This window comes from Halichoeres trimaculatus, unplaced genomic scaffold (genome assembly GCF_033239565.1).
Source record: "Halichoeres trimaculatus isolate MK-OKI-2021-1 unplaced genomic scaffold, fHalTri1.1 fHalTri1_scaffold_5, whole genome shotgun sequence".
Classification (NCBI taxonomy): Eukaryota; Metazoa; Chordata; class Actinopteri; order Labriformes; family Labridae; genus Halichoeres; species Halichoeres trimaculatus.
The window spans coordinates 37,397,140-37,417,396 of NW_027437183.1; the positions used below are offsets into that span (position 1 = coordinate 37,397,140).

General features: G+C 42.6%; 1 protein-coding gene across 1 annotated transcript in view; it reads right to left on the bottom strand.

Annotated features, from left to right (window-relative positions):
* mamdc2a (MAM domain containing 2a) overlaps positions 1–17,465 on the bottom strand; it is a 29,674-nt gene extending 12,209 nt beyond the window's left edge. The window contains exons 1-3 of the mRNA XM_074670632.1: positions 17,172–17,465; positions 16,207–16,332; positions 1,077–1,327 (exon numbers count right to left, since the gene is read on the bottom strand). Of these exons, the coding sequence (XP_074526733.1) occupies positions 1,077–1,327; positions 16,207–16,332; positions 17,172–17,199 (405 nt within the window). The 5' untranslated portion in view covers positions 17,200–17,465. The remainder of the gene's footprint in view (positions 1–1,076; positions 1,328–16,206; positions 16,333–17,171) is intronic.
* Between the last annotated feature and the right edge of the window lie 2,792 nt (positions 17,466–20,257).

Below are 20,257 nucleotides of genomic sequence, written 5' to 3' on the forward strand. Positions count from 1 at the left end.
GACAGTATGATAGTATGGCTGTATGGCTGTATGACAGTATGACAGTATGGCTGTATGGCTGTATGACAGTATGACAGAATGGCTGTATGACAGTATTACTGTATGGCTGTATGACAGTATGGCTGTATGATAGTATGACAGTATGATAGTGTGACAGTATAACAGTATGATAGTGTGACAGTATAACAGTATGACAGTATTACAATATGGCTGTATGACAGTATGACTGTATGATAGTATGACTGTATGATAGTATGACAGTATAACAGTATTACAGTATTACAGAATGGCTGTATGATAGTATGACAGTATGATAGTATGGCTGTATGGCTGTATGGCTGTATGACAGTATGACAGTATGGCTGTATGACAGTATTACTGTATGATAGTATGACAGTATAACAGTATTAGAGTATTACAAAATGGCTGTATGATAGTATGACAGTATGATAGTATGGCTGTATGGCTGTATGACAGTATGACAGTATGGCTGTATGACAGTATTACTGTATGGCTGTATGACAGTATGGCTGTATGACAGTATGACTGTACGATTGTATGACAGTATGATAGTATGACAGTATATCAGTATGGCTGTATGACAGAATGACTGTATGATAGTATGACAGGTTGATAGTATGACAGTATAACAGTATGGCTGTATGACAGTATATCAGTATGGCTGTATGACTGTATGACTGAATGATAGTATGACAGGTTGATAGTATGACAGTATAACAGTATGGCTGTATGGCTTTGTGGCTTCTTGCTCTTTGTCAGTAGCTTGTTGTGTCTTTACCATTGTGTGTTGGTTTCTCTGTGTGTCTTTTGCTCTGTATCTGAAGCTCTGATATCTGTTGCTAGGTGTGTGTTTACTATTGTGTGTTTGTAGCTCTGTGTATATATAGCTCTCTTCAATTGTGTTTATGTTCTTGTATGTCCCTTTAGCTCTGTAGACCTGTGTGTTGGGACTCTGTTTGGGTGTAGCTCTGTTGCTGTGTAGCTATGTGTGTCTGTCTGTATCTCTGTGTGTTTGTATCTCTGTGTGTCCACTGCTCTGTGTCTGTAGATAGTACCTGGACTGGCTTGGTGCCGTTGGGCATGTCGAGGCTGGAGATGAGCCAGCTGTCAGAGGCTCTGCTGGAGGACCACAGCAGGTAGTCAAAGTTGTCAGAGTCTGGTCTTAGGTGGATCTGCAGAGATCCTCGTCCTGTGATTTGGTACACCAGACGCACACAACTCCATTCCCGATAGTCCAGAACTGGACTCACCAGAACTGCAGGGTCATGGTCCTGATGGAGTTCTGAATCCACGGAGATCAGATGACCTGAAGACAGAGATTTTAGTCATGAAGGTGAAGCAAAACGAGGATCTGCCAGGTTTCTGTTCCACGAAGAGAACTAAAGACAATCAGGATTAAAACGGATCTGGTCCTGCTGGTTCTGTATGTTCAATGAAATTACAACAACAACAACAATAATAATAATAGTAATGATAATAATAATAATAATAATAATAATAATAATAATAATAATAATAATAATAATAATAATAATAATAATAATAATAATAATAACAGAGTGTATGGGCTCTGTGGTGCTGACTCTAAACTGATTGGAGCTGGTGAAACTCCAGAGTTGATAACCTTCTAATGAGCCAGCCAGTGTTTCTGGTTACAATTAAATATTTTCGCATGCTTCAGACTAAACTGTTCAACATGTTTGACATCACATGTTCACATTTAGAGTGAGTCTCTGAACCAATCAGGACTCTGGTGACTCTAACTGTTTTTATGACATCATTCTGGGATTGAGTGAAAGAGAGAAGAAATGCTCATTAGAAGACTGACCTCAGATCTACCTAACGGAGACTTAACCCATTACTCACCCACAGAAACTCTTTACTCACCCACAGAAACCTCTTACTCACCCACATAAATTGACCCCTGCAGATGATGTGGATTATGGGCCTGACATAAACTGAATCTTTCACAATGAGTGTGATATTTAAGTTTAAACAGCTGACACGGATACGCATCATGTCCCAGTTATAAAACGGACACCTGGTGGATACCTTGAGTAAAATAATCCATCTCCTTCCTCAAGACAAATCACCATCAGGCCTAAAGGTAGACCTAAAGACAGACCTGAAGGCAGACCCAAAGGTAGACTTGAAGAAACACCTGAAGAATGACCTAGAGGAAAACCTGAAGGTAGATCTGAAAAAGACCTTGAGGTAGACAAGAACAGAAAAAACACCTGAAGATAGGCCTGAAGGTAGTCTCTGATTACATCTGTGTTCACAGATCTGAGGACTATACTGAATCTGGGTCACTGGGCTAGTCTGAAATAAAACCAGACCAGATTATTTTTTCTACATAAAGACCAGCTCATTGTTTGAGTTTATAGCTCCAATGATCATTCAAGTAAAGGTACCCCTGAATATTTAGAGTTTAAAGACACTGAGGATACTTTGAGTTTAATGATATGTTTGCAAAGTTATTTCACAGATAAGGAGGATAACCTGAAGTTTCAGACTGGAGGTTCTCTGGAGGTTCTCTGAGATCACAGACCTGAGGATTATCCTTCTGGATATACAGACCCAGCATTTTGAGCCGGTTACAGTCACTCACAGCTGTTAATAACAGCACTCAGACTGGACTATGTTCAAACTGGACTACATTTGGACTGGACTACATTTGTATTGTACCACATTTAGACTAGCTTAGCAAGAAACACTGCACTGCTGTCCACCTGATATTACAGACCTGCTATCAGACTGACAGTCTCACCTAAGTCAGAGGCTAGATGCACTGAGCATGCTCAGAAATAAGAGGAAGCTCTTACTTATTAATTTCCTGCTTCTGATCCTCTCTGACATTATTTAGAGTCACATGAAAGTTCAGCTGAGGCTCAGGAGAGTTCACACACACACACACACACACACACACACACACACACACACACACACACACACACACACACACACACACACCAAACACACACACGCGCAGAAAGTAAGGCACACTGACCCACCCAGGGTTTGTTTTACTCACAGAGTCCATTTACAACTTCTACAGTGTTTATAGAGTTTAAAAGCGTCTTAAATCATCTGTGTGTGTTTGTGCGTGTGTGTGTGTGTGTGTGTGTGTGTGTGTGTGTGTGTGTGTGTGTGTGTGTGTGTGTGTGTGTGTGTGTGTGTGTGTGTGTGTTTGGAAAGGATGGAGCTTTCTGTGTGATCCTTATTTGGTCATGAGCTGTTGATGGAGGGCATAGATCCAGATGGACCCAGATGGATCCAGGTGCAGGGCCCTGATGCTGCTCTCAGACGAATGTCCGATCAGTGTACAGTCACAGTGAGAACAGTGAGCACCCCTGAGGTTTGACAGGTAGCTCATCAGTCACATGGTGTTCAGGTCACTCAGGGAGAAATGAAGTTGTCTAATTCACTGGAAGAGAAAGACCCTCTTTATTCAAATACCTGTCTACCTGTCTCTCCTGAGTCTGACTGTAAGTGGATCAGAGAATCAGACCGCTGTTGGCTAAAGTGTTTGACTGTAGCCAGAGAGGCAAAGAGAAGAGTGACAGTGACTAAAAGATAGTTCACTTTTTTTTTTTCACTACAAAGTAACACAGACTGCTTCACTCTGCTTTAACGTCCACAGACTGTGAAACACTCTGCTTTAATGTCCACAGACTGTGAAACACTCTGCTTTAATGTCCACAGACTGTTTCACTCTGCTTTGACGTCCACAGACTGTTTCACTCTGCTTTAATGTCCACAGACTGTTTCACTCTGCTTTAATGTCCACAGACTGTGAAACACTCTGCTTTAATGTCCACAGACTGTTTCACTCTGCTTTAATGTCCACAGACTGTTTAACTCTGCTTTAACGTCCACAGACTGTTTCACTCTGCTTTAATGTCCACAGACTGTTTCACTCTGCTTTATCGTCCACAGACTGTTTCACTCTGCTTTATCGTCCACAGACTGTTTCACTCTGCTTTAATGTCCACAGACTGTTTAACTCTGCTTTAACGTCCACAGACTGTTTCACTCTGCTTTAATGTCCACAGACTGTTTCACTCTGCTTTAATGTCCACAGACTGTTTAACTCTGCTTTAACGTCCACAGACTGTTTCACTCTGCTATAATGTCCACAGACTGTTTCACTCGTTTAATGTCCACGGACTGTGAAACACTCTGCTTTAACATCCACAGACTGTTTCACTCTGCTTTAAGGTCCACAGACTGTTTCACTCTGCTTTAATGTCCACAGACTGTGAAACACTCTGCTTTAATGTCCACAGACTGTTTCACTCTGCTTTAATGTCCACAGACTGTTTCACTCTGCTTTAATGTCCACAGACTGTTTCACTCTGCTTTAATGTCCACAGACTGTTTCACTCTGCTTTAATGTCCACAGACTGTTTCACTCTGCTTTAATGTCCACAGACTGTGAAACACTCTGCTTTAATGTCCACAGACTGTTTCACTCTGCTTTAATGTCCACAGACTGTAAAACACTCTGCTGTAATGTCCACAGACTGTTTCACTCTGCTTTAACGTCCACAGACTGTTTCACTCTGCTTTAACGTCCACAGACTGTTTGAGTCTGCTTTAATGTCCACAGACTGTTTCACTCTGCTTTAATGTCCACAGACTGTTTCACTCTGCTTTAATGTCCACAGACTGTTTCACTCTGCTTTAATGTCCACAGACTGTTTCACTCTGCTTTAATGTCCACAGACTGTTTCACTCTGCTTTAACGTCCACAGACTGTTTCACTCTGCTTTAATGTCCACAGACTGTTTCACTCTGCTTTAACGTCCACAGACTGTTTCACTCTGCTTCAATGTCCACAGACTGTTTCACTCTGCTTTAATTTCCACAGACTGTTTCACTCTGCTTTAATGTCCACAGACTGTGAAACACTCTGCTTTAATGTCCACAGACTGTTTCACTCTGCTTTAATGTCCACAGACTGTGAAACACTCTGCTTTAATGTCCACAGACTGTTTCACTCTGCTTTAATGTCCACAGACTGTGAAACACTCTGCTTTAATGTCCACAGACTGTGAAGCATCTGCTTTAATGTCCACAGACTGTTTCACTCTGCTTTAACGTCCACAGACTGTTTCACTCTGCTTTAACGTCCACAGACTGTTTCACTCTGCTTTAATGTCCACAGACTGTTTCACTCGTTAAATGTCCACAGACTGTGAAACACTCTGCTTTAATGTCCACAGACTGTTTCACTCTGCTTTAATGTCCACAGACTGTTTCACTCTGCTTTAATGTCCACAGACTGTTTCACTCTGCTTTAATGTCCACAGACTGTTTCACTCTGCTTTAATGTCCACAGACTGTGAAACACTCTGCTTTAATGTCCACAGACTGTGAAACACTCTGCTTTAATGTCCACAGACTGTTTCACTCTGCTTTAATGTCCACAGACTGTTTCACTCTGCTTTAATGTCCACAGACTGTTTCACTCTGCTTTAATGTCCACAGACTGTTTCACTCTGCTTTAATGTCCACAGACTGTTTCACTCTGCTTTAATGTCCACAGACTGTTTCACTCTGCTTTAATGTCCACAGACTGTTTCACTCTGCTTTAATGTCCACAGACTGTTTCACTCTGCTTTAACATCCACAGACTGTTTCACTCTGCTTTAATGTCCACAGACTGTTTCACTCTGCTTTAACATCCACAGACTGTTTCACTCTGCTTTAATGTCCACAGACTGTGAAACACTCTGCTTTAATGTCCACAGACTGTTTCACTCTGCTTTAACGTCCACAGACTGTTTCACTCTGCTTTAATGTCCACAGACTGTTTTACTCTGCTTTAATGTCCACAGACTGTTTCACTCGTTTAATGTCCACAGACTGTGAAACACTCTGCTTTAATGTCCACAGACTGTGAAACACTCTGCCTTAATGTCCACAGACTGTTTCACTCTGCTTTAATGTCCACAGACTGTGAAACACTCTGCTTTAATGTCCACAGACTGTTTCACTCTACTTTAATGTCCACAGACTGTGAAACACTATGCTTTAATGTCCACAGACTGTTTCACTCTGCTTTAATGTCCACAGACTGTGAAACACTCTGCTTTAACGTCCACAGACTGTTTCACTCTGCTTTAATGTCCACAGACTGTTTCACTCTGCTTTAATGTCCACAGACTGTTTCACTCTGCTTTAACGTCCACAGACTGTTTCACTCTGCTTTAATGTCCACAGACTGTTTCACTCTGCTTTAATGTCCACAGACTGTTTCACTCTGCTTTAATGTCCACAGACTGTTTCACTCTGCTTTAATGTCCACAGACTGTTTCACTCTGCTTTAACGTCCACAGACTGTTTCACTCTGCTTTAATGTCCACAGACTGTTTCACTCGTTTAATGTCCACAGACTGTGAAACACTCTGCTTTAATGTCCACAGACTGTTTCACTCTGCTTTAATGTCCACAGACTGTTTCACTCTGCTTTAATGTCCACAGACTGTTTCACTCTGCTTTAATGTCCACAGACTGTTTCACTCTGCTTTAATGTCCACATACTGTTTCACTCTGCTTTAATGTCCACAGACTGTTTCACTCTGCTTTAATGTCCACAGACTGTGAAACACTCTGCTTTAATGTCCACAGACTGTGAAACACTCTGCTTTAATGTCCACAGACTGTTTCACTCTGCTTTAATGTCCACAGACTGTGAAACACTCTGCTTTAATGTCCACAGACTGTGAAACACTCTGCTTTAATGTCCACAGACTGTGAAACACTCTGCTTAAATGTCCACAGACTGTTTCACTCTGCTTTAATGTCCATAGACTGTTTCACTCTGCTTTTATGTCCACAGACTGTTTCACTCTGCTTTAACGTCCACAGACTGTGAAACACTCTGCTTTAATGTCCACAGACTGTTTCACTCTGCTTTAATGTCCACAGACTGTTTCACTCTGCTTTAATGTCCACAGACTGTTTAACTCTGCTTTAATGTCCACAGACTGTTTCACTCTGCTTCAATGTCCACAGACTGTTTCACTCTACTTTAATGTCCACAGACTGTTTCACTCTGCTTTAATGTCCACAGACTGTTTCACTCTGCTTTAATGTCCACAGACTGTTTCACTCTGCTTTAATGTCCACAGACTGTTTCACTCTGCTTTAATGTCCACAGACTGTTTCACTCTGCTTTAACGTCCACAGACTGTTTCACTCTGCTTTAATGTCCACAGACTGTTTCACTCCGCTTTAATGTCCACAGACTGTTTCACTCTGCTTTAATGTCCACAGACTGTTTCACTCTGCTTTAATGTCCACAGACTGTTTCACTCTGCTTTAATGTCCACAGACTGTTTCACTCTGCTTTAATGTCCACAGACTGTGAAACACTCTGCTTTAATGTCCACAGACTGTTTCACTCTACTTTAATGTCCACAGACTGTGAAACACTCTGCTTTAATGTCCACAGACTGTTTCACTCTGCTTTAATGTCCACAGACTGTGAAACACTCTGCTTTAATGTCCACAGACTGTTTCACTCTGCTTTAATGTCCACAGACTGTTTCACTCTGCTTTAACGTCCACAGACTGTTTCACTCTGCTTTAATGTCCACAGACTGTTTCACTCTGCTTTAACGTCCACAGACTGTTTCACTCTGCTTTAATGTCCACAGACTGTTTCACTCTGCTTTAATGTCCACAGACTGTGAAACACTCTGCTTTAATGTCCACAGACTGTTTCACTCTGCTTTAATGTCCACAGACTGTTTCACTCTGCTTTAATGTCCACAGACTGTTTCACTCTGCTTTAACGTCCACAGACTGTTTCACTCTGCTTTAATGTCCACAGACTGTTTCACTCTGCCTTAATGCCACAGACTGTTTTACTCTGCTTTAATGTCCACAGAGTGTTTCACTCTGCTTTAATGTCCACAGACTGTTTCACTCTGCTTTAACGTCCACAGACTGTTTCACTCTGCTTAAATGTCCACAGACTGTGAAACACTCTGCTTTAATGTCCACAGACTGTGAAACACTCTGCTTTAATGTCCACAGACTGTTTCACTCTGCTTTAACGTCCACAGACTGTTTCACTCTGCTTTAATGTCCACAGACTGTGAAACACTCTGCTTTAATGTCCACAGACTGTTTCACTCTGCTTTAACGTCCACAGACTGTGAAACACTCTGCTTTAATGTCCACAGACTGTTTCACTCTGCTTCAATGTCCACAGACTGTTTCACTCTGCTTTAATGTCCACAGACTGTTTCACTCTGCTTTAATGTCCACAGACTGTTTCACTCTGCTTTAATGTCCACAGACTGTTTCACTCTGCTTTAATGTCCACAGACTGTTTCACTCTGCTTTAATGTCCACAGACTGTGAAACACTCTGCTTTAATGTCCACAGACTGTTTAACTCTGCTTTTATGTCCACAGACTGTTTCACTCTGCTTTAACATCCACACATTGTTTCACTCTGCTTTAACGTCCACAGACTGTTTCACTCTGCTTTAACGTCCACAGACTGTTTCACTCTGCTTTAATGTCCACAGACTGTTTCACTCTGCTTTAATGTCCACAGAGTGTTTCACTCTGCTTTAATGTCCACATACTGTTTCACTCTGCTTTAATGTCCACAGGCTGTTTCACTCTGCTTTAACGTCCACAGACTGTTTCACTCTGCTTTAATGTCCACAGACTGTTTCACTCTGCTTTAATGTCCACAGACTGTTTCACTCTACTTTAATGTCCACAGACTATTCACTCTGCTTTAACATCCACAGACTGTTTCACTCTGCTTTAATGTCCACAGACTGTTTAACTCTGCTTCAAATGTCCACAGACTGTGAAACACTCTGCTTTAAATGTCCACAGACTGTTTCACTCTGCTTTAATGTCCACATACTGTTTCACTCTGCTTTAATGTCCACAGGCTGTTTCACTCTGATTTAATGTCCACAGACTGTTTCACTCTGCTTTAATGTCCACAGGCTGTTTCACTCTGCTTTAATGTCCACAGACTGTTTCACTCTGCTTTAATGTCCACAGACTGTTTCACTCTGCTTTAATGTCCACAGACTGTTTCACTCTGCTTTAATGTCCACAGACTGTTTCACTCTGCTTTAATGTCCACAGACTGTTTCACTCTGCTTTATCGTCCACAGACTGTTTTACTCTGCTTTATCGTCCACAGACTGTGAAACACTCTGCTAAATGTCCACAGACTGTTTCACTCTGCTTAATGTCCACAGACTGTTTCACTCTGCTTTAATGTCCACAGACTGTTTCACTCTGCTTTAATGTCCACAGACTGTTTCACTCTGCTTTAATGTCCACAGACTGTTTCACTCTGCTTTAATGTCCACAGACTGTTTCACTCTGCTTTAATGTCCACAGACTGTTTCACTCTGCTTTAATGTCCACAGACTGTTTCACTCTGCTTTAATGTCCACAGACTGTTTCACTCTGCTTTAACGTCCACAGACTGTTTCACTCTGCTTTAATGTCCACAGACTGTTTCACTCTGCTTTAATGTCCACAGACTGTTTCACTCTGCTTTAATGTCCACAGACTGTTTCACTCTGCTTTAATGTCCACAGACTGTTTCACTCTGCTTTAATGTCCACAGACTGTTTCACTCTGCTTTAACGTCCACAGACTGTTTCACTCTGCTTTAATGTCCACAGACTGTTTCACTCTGCTTTAATGTCCACAGACTGTTTCACTCTGCTTTAATGTCCACAGACTGTTTCACTCTGCTTTAATGTCCACAGACTGTTTCACTCTGAAGCCAAAAACACTTTAAGGAACACCCTGTACCCCTTTCATCTTTCTTCTGCTCCCCTGACTCTTAACAAGAATTCATCCACCTTTCTCCTGCTCCCTGTCCCCTTCTTTCCTCTCTGCTGTCACACCTCCTGCAGTAGTTTTTTCTCTATGCAGACATTCAGTCATGTTCCTCTTCTTTCTTCCTGTTGCCTTGTTTCCTCTTTCTTCATTTCCTCTTTCTTCTTCTTCCTCCTTCTCTACTCCTGTTCTTTCTTTTTCCTCCAATCCTCCTTTTCTCTGTATTCTCCCTCCCATCCCCTCCTCTCCTTTGTTCTTTCACCTTCTCTCCTCTGTTCTTTCTTCTCCTCTCCTTCCTCTCCTCCTCCCCTCTTACATCTCAGTCAGTGTATTTCTGTCTCTTGGTTTTAACCACCAGCTTGCCTTCAGGATTTTTCTCCTTTTTGGAGCAGCCCACATTTTCCTGTCTCCATGGTAACCAAACATAAACACTGCTGTGGTCCGTCTCAGTCTTTTTTTTGTCGGTCTACTTTCTGTTGGTGGTGGAGGGGAGAGAGAACCTGTGAGCCTGGCTTGCAGAAGAGACCATGCTGCAGCTCCACACACACACATGAACACACACAAATACACCCCCTCTTTAAGTTAACAATAGAAAATGAACTGAGTGATGGCAGCTAGTCTGTGGAAACAATAAAGCCCTTTCAAAATAAGAGCCTGTTAAATCAGCCAGATCAGCCATCACCATCTACATCAGATCAGCCATCACCATCTACATCAGACCAGACATCACCATCTACATCAGACCAGACATCACCATCTACATCAGACCAGACATCACCATCTACATCAGATCAGACATCACCATCTACATCAGACCAGACATCACCATCTACATCAGATCAGACATCACCATCTACATCAGACCAGACATCACCATCTACATCAGATCAGACATCACCATCTACATCAGATCAGTCATCACCATCTACATCAGACCAGACATCACTATCTACATCAGATCAGCTATTACCACCTACTTCCAGCAGATGCTTCCACACATGACTGCTTTGCGTTAGAAACACCAATCAGGTTTAAGCATGATAATGCAGGCGGTGAGCTTACCTGTCTTTAACCGCATCAAAAGAGTCAGAAGAGGAAGAGTGAGGATGAAAGCTGGAATCAACACAGGAGGGGTAGGACAACATGCTCAAAATCAAAAGGAACCAAACCTTTCAAATAAAAATTGTGTTTTCTCCTGGAAGGAACTCAACATGGACACACACACACACACACACACACACACACACACACACACACACACACACACACACACACACACACACACAAACACACACTGAGCAGATATTGGAGATTGTCACAGATGTGCCGGTGGGTTAGTGTTGAAGGCCCTGTGGAAACAGCTGTCACTTCTTCCTGGCAGGTTTCTTGTAGTGATGTGGTGTTGGCTGACTCTAGCTGATGTTTCCTCTGTTTTAATTACAGACAGATACATTCTTTGAAAAGCTAACCTCTTATTTCTGTGACTGTATAAAAACACAAAAGGTTCCCCACAGTGACGAAAATTATGAGATCCTTCACTTTCTCTACCAGCGTTGGTATCCCTTATATATCCTTAAATATCCTCCAATTTCCTCATATATCCTCATATTATGTACCCTTATATTTCCTAATCGGTGTTGCTACAGTTACCTTGAAAAAAGTAATCTGATCACTGATTGCTGATTACTCCTTTCAAAAGTAACTCAGTTATTTTACAGATTACTTAGTTTTAAAAGTAACTAAGTTGGATTACAAGTTACTTTATTAGTTACATTCAGCAGCTGCCAACATCTGCAGCTGCATGATCTGGCAAAATTGTGGGATTGCGATCACAATGATTAATAATAATGAGTCTGCGGGCTCTAATTTCGTGGCGCAGCACAGGGGGCGCAAGCCTGGTGCACCCTGCGCAGTGTTAATTTCGTGTGGCGCACCGCCGTCCGCTGCCAATTTGACAATTTGGTAGACCGTCTGCGCAGAGATGGGTGTGACTGCGCGCCAGGGGCAGTTGACGGCGCACCAGGGGGAGGTGTCAGCAGATTCATGTTGGTGCAGTGACAATTTCGTGCCGAAAACAGTTCAGAAAATGCGCTGAAAGCTCGCCAGCTCCAACCTGGTCTATCCTCGGCGCAAAGCGGAGCGCACCCTCCACAGCTGTAATTTAGTGACAGACGCACATGTGCGCACATGTCCTCAAAGCCTCAGAGGCAGGTTTCCAGAGTGTCAGGCACATTTTAATGCAATAAACAATCACAGCAAGCACTATTTAATGTAACCATCTGAACCAGCATATACATTTATATCTATATTCACTGTCCCATCACATCTGATGTCAGATTAAAGCCGTTTGTCATAATGGAAAGTTAACCTGACGGCAGCTGGAAGTTTAATGCACATCTTACAATTAAACAATAAACAGCCTTGACATCTGATACTGAGTATATATCTGGTTCTCTCATTTCATTTAGCTCAAAGAAAAGAGGGAGAGAAAAGACGAAGATAAAAGAGACAAAATAAATGTATGTCACTCAGGATTTACCTGTGACTTCCCATATTTCTCTGTTTTAGTCTTTATTTTTAACTTGATCTAAAAAGATGGAGTACATTATTGTAAGGAGGATGAGGTGGAAACACTAGGAGAGTATACAGTATATCACCAAAGGTTCTGCTATTTGGTGATGACAAACCAGGAGTACAGGTGGATCAAAAGTATTCTGAATGGATAAGCCAGCTGTGTAAATGTCTCTTCATTTTGTACTCCTATTAATGACAAAGGAACAGATCAAATCTGTCCCGGGATTTGGCCCACAAGGTGACCTGTTTCGTGTCCTCCAATGTCCATCCTCCTGCTGCAGGGACAGCGGCTCTGACCGTCTCCGCTATCGGCTCTTTCCAGCACACTGTTTCCGCGGTGCTGGGGATCACTCAGACCAATCAGACGCTGCGCCTTGGCCGCAGGGCATTTCAAGGCGAGGAGAGACGCTCATTTGATTGGTGAAAACAGCGCTCGGCTGTGTTAAACCCACTCACGGCTTTTCTCCTCCCTCTCTGCCATTTACACGGAGGGAGGCATGGACGGGCACCTCTGCGCCTTGACTGAGCCTCTCTTGGCACTGCAGAAAACTTGCAAAGTGCGCCGGTCACGCCCTGTCCGCGCGGCAAAGGCAGGCGCAGGGCAGGTGCGCCTGCGCTTGCGCCTGGTCTACGAAATTAGAGCCCAATGAGTCTATGTGTTTTGTTTTAAAGGAACATGCAGAGATTATTGGTGGTTGTGAAATGTGTACTTTACAATTAAAAAACAAAAATATTCATTTCATACATTCTTAATTTCAAAATACAACTAAAGAAAGCTTTTACAGTTCTATTTTTGTTGAACTGTTCATTTAAATTTTAGATTAAAATTATATTTTAAAATGCTATGATTTAGTCCAGTTTGGTTTTTATCAGTTTCATTTTTTGTTAAAGCTGTAGTCTCTTGATCCTGTATTTGTAATACAAACAAGCAAAAATAAACCTTATTAGAGAGTCAGCTCACATAACCCTCAGTACCCTACTCAGGACACCCCAGACTAAAAAGTCTGGGCACACCCCTGCTTGTCACTGGGTGCCTTGTTGTAGCCTACGTTATGTTGCTCTGCTCCTCAGCGGATGGATTTGAGATAAACAAAGGGTTCAGCTCTTGGAATAGAGGGAGTTACAGTGAAAGACAGGACTCACCTTTCCCCAGGTAAAAGTCAAACAACTTTAAGTGTTTATGGCCGAAGTACGCTTATCTGTCTCAAATTGATTCCTAAATGTTTCAGTCAAAGATCATAAGCAAACTGCCAGAGCAGAGTGAACAACGAACCTTAATACTGTCATCTTTAGCTGACACAAACTCAAAACAGTGACTGTGTTTCCAGCTTGAAAACGCACAACCCTCCCTCCTTCCACTGTTGTTTGTGTCACTGGCTGCATGTGAGTTGTCCTCGTGCTGAAAACCTGACTTGTCGAAAGCGCAAGTCCCGTCACTCCCCAAGACACAAGAAAAAAGCAGATATATTTTTTTAACCAAGAAAAATGAAAAAAACTGTAACGCACAGTGACTTGGATAGGTAACTGTAATCTGACTACTGATTTGGAAATAGTGACGTGTTACACTACTTGTTACTGAAAAAAGTGCTCAAATTTGAGTGACGCGTTACTAAGTGACTAAGTAACCTGTTATCAGCATCACTGTTGCTGATATATTTATATTCAGGGTCTGAGCCCAACAGCAGGTGCAGTGAAGGCCTATCCTGAGGATTATTCTTTGTTTTTCCTCCCACGTGTCAAATTTTGTGCCTTCAGTCTGAGATCAACGTGAACACACCTAGCCACAAAATTCAGTCACAGAAAAAAGTTAATGCCTCCAGTGTTTTTCGTTAAGGGAGAAAATCACAGCACCTCCAGCTACTTTGAGCTCCAGGCCTCATTTTTTTGTGTGTAACTATCAAACTCTGATCAACATGGTGAAATCCAAAAAGGAAGTTAGGAAATTAGAGGTCATTTCAGGGCATATCAGGCCATATTAGGACATTTCTGGTTATTTCAGGTCATATCAGGTCACCCCATGTTTTTCTGAAGCCCTGCATGTAGAATCACTGTGTGGTCTTTCAGATAAATTTCTTTTAGCTCCATCCCAAACGCTGAACAAATCCCAAAAAGCTTTTAAGCCTGAAATTGATGGTTCCATTAAAACACATCAGAAACTTTGAGCATTGGATCATTTTGGTACCACTGATCCACTAATGGAGGTCATGCTTTATATCAAAGATAGCTTCTGTTCCTGTACTTGGTGTCTGTATACAGACAGCACATATGACAGTTTTTCAGAGATAAAAATGTCTGGAAGAAGACTCTAAGGTCGGATAAGTCCAGGTCCAGCTTCCTCTTCCTCCTGCTAATGTATAGGGACGCTGAAAGCCAGGCCAAGTTTTGTCTCCAGCAGGTATAGGAACTACTAACAGCATGGTGAAGGCAGGATCAGGGTTTGGGGATCAATGAGGGCTGCTGCTGTTGGCCCTCTTACTGTCTGGCTCACTGAGCTCTGACAAGAGCTGAGCCATTCTCCAAACCCACACGCTCCCTTCTGCACGTGCTCTGTCCTAGCAAGGTCCAAACCGGATGTTTCAACAGGATGATGCCCCTCATCACATCCAGGACCAGGAAAACTTAGCTGAAAAAGCCCAGGATCCAGGTCTTAGAGTGGCTAGCTTATTCCCCGGCCACAAGCCACATTAGAAATCTGTGGTGTATTATCTAAAGGTCTAAAGAGTAAACCAAAGAATTTAGGAGAATTCAAATGGTAATTCAAGAAGAATGGGGCAAGATGAGCCCTTAGCAGGGTGAAAGGCTGAAGGGGGACATAAAAGACATAATAAGAGCTTGACTGTGTGCTAATGGCAGGACCACGAAATATGAATCCAATGATTTGAAGTTTTTCTTCAGCTTCGACACATCCCGTTATTTGTTGACTTAAAACTGAAAAAGAACCAACATACTGAATTTGTCAAGCTAAGTTCTGATAGTTTCTCTTGTAAACAACACACACACACACACACACACACACACACACACACACACACACACACACACACACACACACAAACACACAGGAACATAGGATATATATATATATATATATATATATATATATATATATATATATATATATATATATATATATATATATATATATATCCTATGTTATGTTATGTTGTGCACTATTTTATGAACCAGGTGATTATGAAAAAGATTATGAAAAGTTATCCAACAGGCTATATATCAGTTTATGAATCTGGTTATATACCAGGGTATAAACCATGTTATAGACATATTATATTGTATTTTTTATAGCAGGCTGTACACTTTTGGTTCCAGATTAGACCATATTAATATCAGGTGCATAACAGTTTATCAGGTATTACATATAAGGTTTGTTTATCAGGTAGTATTTCATCTTATATGGGACACATTTCATGTTATAGATCAGATTATATATATATCAGTTTATATTTCAGGTTTTATATCAGGTTATTGATCAATTCTAAATCTCCAAATTTTATAGATCAGGTTATGTAGATCAGGTTATTCATTAGATCATATTTATCAGATTATATTCACAAGATTATAATTATCAGGTGTTATATATTAGAATATACATATCACGTTATGCATCTGTATGTATATGTATATATAAAGAGAGAGAGAGAGAGAGAGAGAGACAGACAGATAGATAAGGTTATAGATCAGTTATAGATCAGGTTATATAAATGCAGACCCTGAATCTGATAGGCAGAGGGTCAGGGACCTGAATCTGTACCTTCCTCGTTCATGCTCCAGCTCCTGGTCTCAGGGTCTGATGTGTATCCACATGAGTCCAGCTCGAAGCTGCACGAGCCAGGCAGGAGGTTCTCCTGGGCCTGCACCAGTCCACACAGAAGGAGCACTATGGACAGAAACCAAATCCACATCAGGCAAAGACGGATAGAAGACCAAGAAAAGAGAGACGCCCTATCAGACAGACTCCTTTTCAAAAAATTACCCCACCAGACGGAGACCTGATCAGACAGAAACCTGATCAGGCAGAAACCTGATCAGAAAGAAACCCATATTAGACACTGATGAGCATCATTTAGAGACTGTATCACATGGAGACCCATATCAGAAAAAGACTCCTATCTTACAGGACCCCTACCAGCAAAGACCCCCATCTGATAGAGACCTGCATCACACAGAACCCCCAGCAGAAAGAGACCCTCAGACAGAGACCTGCATTATACAGAGACCATATCACATGGGAACCCCTATCAGAAAAAGACCCCCATCATTTCAAGGCCCATCTTAGTGACCCCTTTTAGAAACCCATGGCTGATCAGAAGGAGACTCCTATAAAGATTCATCTGAGACTTGTACCAGGTTTGAGATGGGCATCATACAGAGTCCTGAACTAGACTGAGTCCCACATCAGACAGGGATAGGCCCTGACAGAAACCCTCATCTTACAAGACCTGCATCAAAGACCCGTATCTGACTGGTGCGCTCTGTGTTGATCTTCACAGTGTTTCCAAGGTTCAGAGACTCTTGGGATGAGGAAGGAGGAGGGGAGGAGAGGAGGAAGAGGAGGAAAGAGAGAAGGAGAGGAGGACGTGCTCTGATGGATGTTGGATTCGGGTTGTAAACTCCGCGCAGTAAACTCTCCTGGAGTTAAAGACTAAAGTAAAGTTGGGGTCCAGGATCCGGGACCGTCCTCATGCTCACACACAGACAGAAACAGTGTGAACTCACCGCGCACAGAGATGAAACCTCTGCTCATCGTGTCGCTGCTCTCTGTCTCTGTCCGTCTGTCTCTGTCCGTGTTCGTCCCTCTCTGTCTCTCTGTCTGCCCGTGTCTCCGTGCAGTTCCCTGATTTTTTCCACTCGGATCCACGAACAGCTTCAGAGTCTGCAGAATTCCTTCCACATGAACCCGGTCTGTCAGCGGGGGAGGTCTGAGGAGGTCTGATCCGGGAGGATTCGCTAGTGTCCGGGGTGGGAGGAGGCCCAGGTCAGCAGCTCCTCTCCGCCTCCAGCTGCTCCTCAGCCCGGGCACGGAGGATGCAGGGCCGCTCCCAGGCTGGCGGGGCGTGGGGGGACCGCCCCTCAACACACACACACACACACACACACACACACACACACACACACACACACACACACACACACACACACACACACACACACACACACACACACACACACACACACACACACACGGCCACTGATCATGTGTGTGTAGAGGTGTTTGGTTGGCAGTGAAAAGTCTGGATTATACTCCATCGTGGCATTGATGGAATTCTCTACGTTAGGTCCTGTAGACACTTGGACCTGTAGACCTGTGAACCCTCCTTATCCTGAACAGCTCCTCCTCCAATACCTGATGACCACCCTACAAACCCTGTGATTGGTCTGTTCAGCAGGACTGTGTTGTTTTTCTGGATTTAAAACAATTAAAATCACTGCACACTTCCTCCCCTCCTGGTTGTCTCCTGGTCTGCTCTCCTCCTGGTCCTGGTTTCCTCCTTGTCCCTACCATTATCGGTCTCTGTAAATATCTCATGTATAATAAATAAGGTAACACACTCAGAGCTTGTGTAATGTGTGTAATGCTGTGTTCCATTTGTACTCAGAACTGGGAAGTCGGGAGTTGGAATGATGTCATCTCTGAGTTCAGTGTTCCAGTTGCCAAGTCGGAAAAACTTGCCTTAACAGCAGTATTTCTGTATATAAATAGTACACACACACAGCTGATGTATTGCAACAAACACTAGTCAGAGATTCTGAAAAAAAGAGAATCTAACAGGAGCTTAATTACTGATTACACCCGAACTCGGAAATTCCACTGGGGACTTGGGGGTAGTGTGGGTGCTCCGACTTACAAGTTGGAAAATTTCGACGTTGGGGGGCATTCCAACGGGGCATTCCTACTCGGAACTTGGAAATCCTGACTTCCAAGTACAAAGGGAATGCAGCATAAGAGCAGAAATAGTGTGAGACAAACCATCTGAAGATCACACTGACCACACTGCTCCCCTGTGTTTAGGAGGAGTACTGCAGAGGTATGTGGAACACATGGCTGAACAGACTGCTGTTAGCTCTCTGTGGTGGTGCTACTGACACTCTGAACCTTCAGTACTTCAATTACACACACACACACACACACACACACACACACACACACACACACACACACACACACACACACACACACACACACACACACACACACACACACACACACACACACACACACACACACACTCCCATGATTGACTTTGAACCCACCTGGTTTCCATGGAAACTGTGATGATTGTAAACTGTAAACACGTCATACTCACAAAAAGTACAAAAACTCATCTTCCAAGGTGAAACCATCCCATCTCTACCTCCTTTAAACCAGTAAGGGGTACTAACAAGTTGTGGTTGGTGAATCAGATTCAGCACTGACTTAGAGCCAAAGTTCACCTAAAAGGGACTGGGCTCCACACCCCTCACATAGCATGGGGCGAGTAATAATTGGAGTATATGGAGTAATAAAAAGCTTTAGCGATACAGTCAGGCCATCACAGCCTTCAGGGCCTCAGGCTCTGATGGATCAGCAGCCTTCAAATGCTGGGGAGTGGCACTTGTCAAAAAGTGAGCAGACGTATGTGTGGTAGGTTATTTCTTTGCCGTATCGATGCTTCTTGGTTATAAATCTCCTGTTGCACAGCCTGTTTGTTTCTCTTTGAACGGAGAAATAACTTTAGTCAGGATTCTGAATTTGTGAGAGGAGCAGCAGAGCTCAGTTTGTGGGTTAGACCCATGAAAAACGTGCTGGATCTTCTTTGCCAGTGCCAAACAGCTTATTCTACTGTGAGTGGCTCCTGTTTGAACTTCTGGTTCCCTCATGTGCTGACAATCAGGTGCCAATCAGGAAAAACAGGCTGCTTATCTATTTACAGCAGTTCTGTTTGCCAGAGTCAAAGGGTGCTGTGGTCAGCCTCTCTACTTCTCTTAAATGTAGACTTTCACTGTAGCAAGGGTGTTTCCATTAAATACTGGACAATTATTGCACAGTTTGTGTATTTCTGTGTGCTGTCAATGAAGTTCTGTGTAGAGCCCTTGTAGTGCTATGTACAGTTTGTGTACAGTTTGTGTACAGCTTTTGTTGTTTTGCGTACAGTTTGTGTATATATTTTAGAGTTCGATTAAAAGTTTTCAGAGTTCTGTGTGTAGTTTTTGAAGTTCATTGTACATTTTTTGTGGAGTTCAAAACAGTCTCGACTACAGAGCTTATAAAGCGCTTTTCTAGTCATGGACTACTCAAAGCTGCTTTACAACGCAGGTCCCACTTACCCATCCTCACCCATTCGCCCCAAATTCACTCACTGAAGGATCCAATCTTTACTATGTCAGCTATCCATCAGTATGTCTAACACAGTCACGCCCTTTCACACGCCACTGACACAGCAGTGGGAGCAACTAGAGGTTAAGTGTCTTGCCCAAGGACACATCGGCATGTGTCGCCCGGAGCTTGGCTTGAACCTTCAACCTTCCGATCACTGACCAAGCGCATTCTCCAACTGCGCCATCGACGTGTGGTTGGTTTTGAGGGGTGATAATGATAATGATGATGATAGTGCTGTGTGATGATGATGAAAATGATGATGATGATTATAGTATAGTACATTATAATATAGTATAGTAGTACGACGACGACAACGACCATGTTGATTATATTACTGAGGGGCAATGATGATGATGATGATAATGATGATGATGATGATAAAGAAAGCATTGAGCGATAATGATAATTATGATGATGATGATGATGATGATGATTATAGTACTGA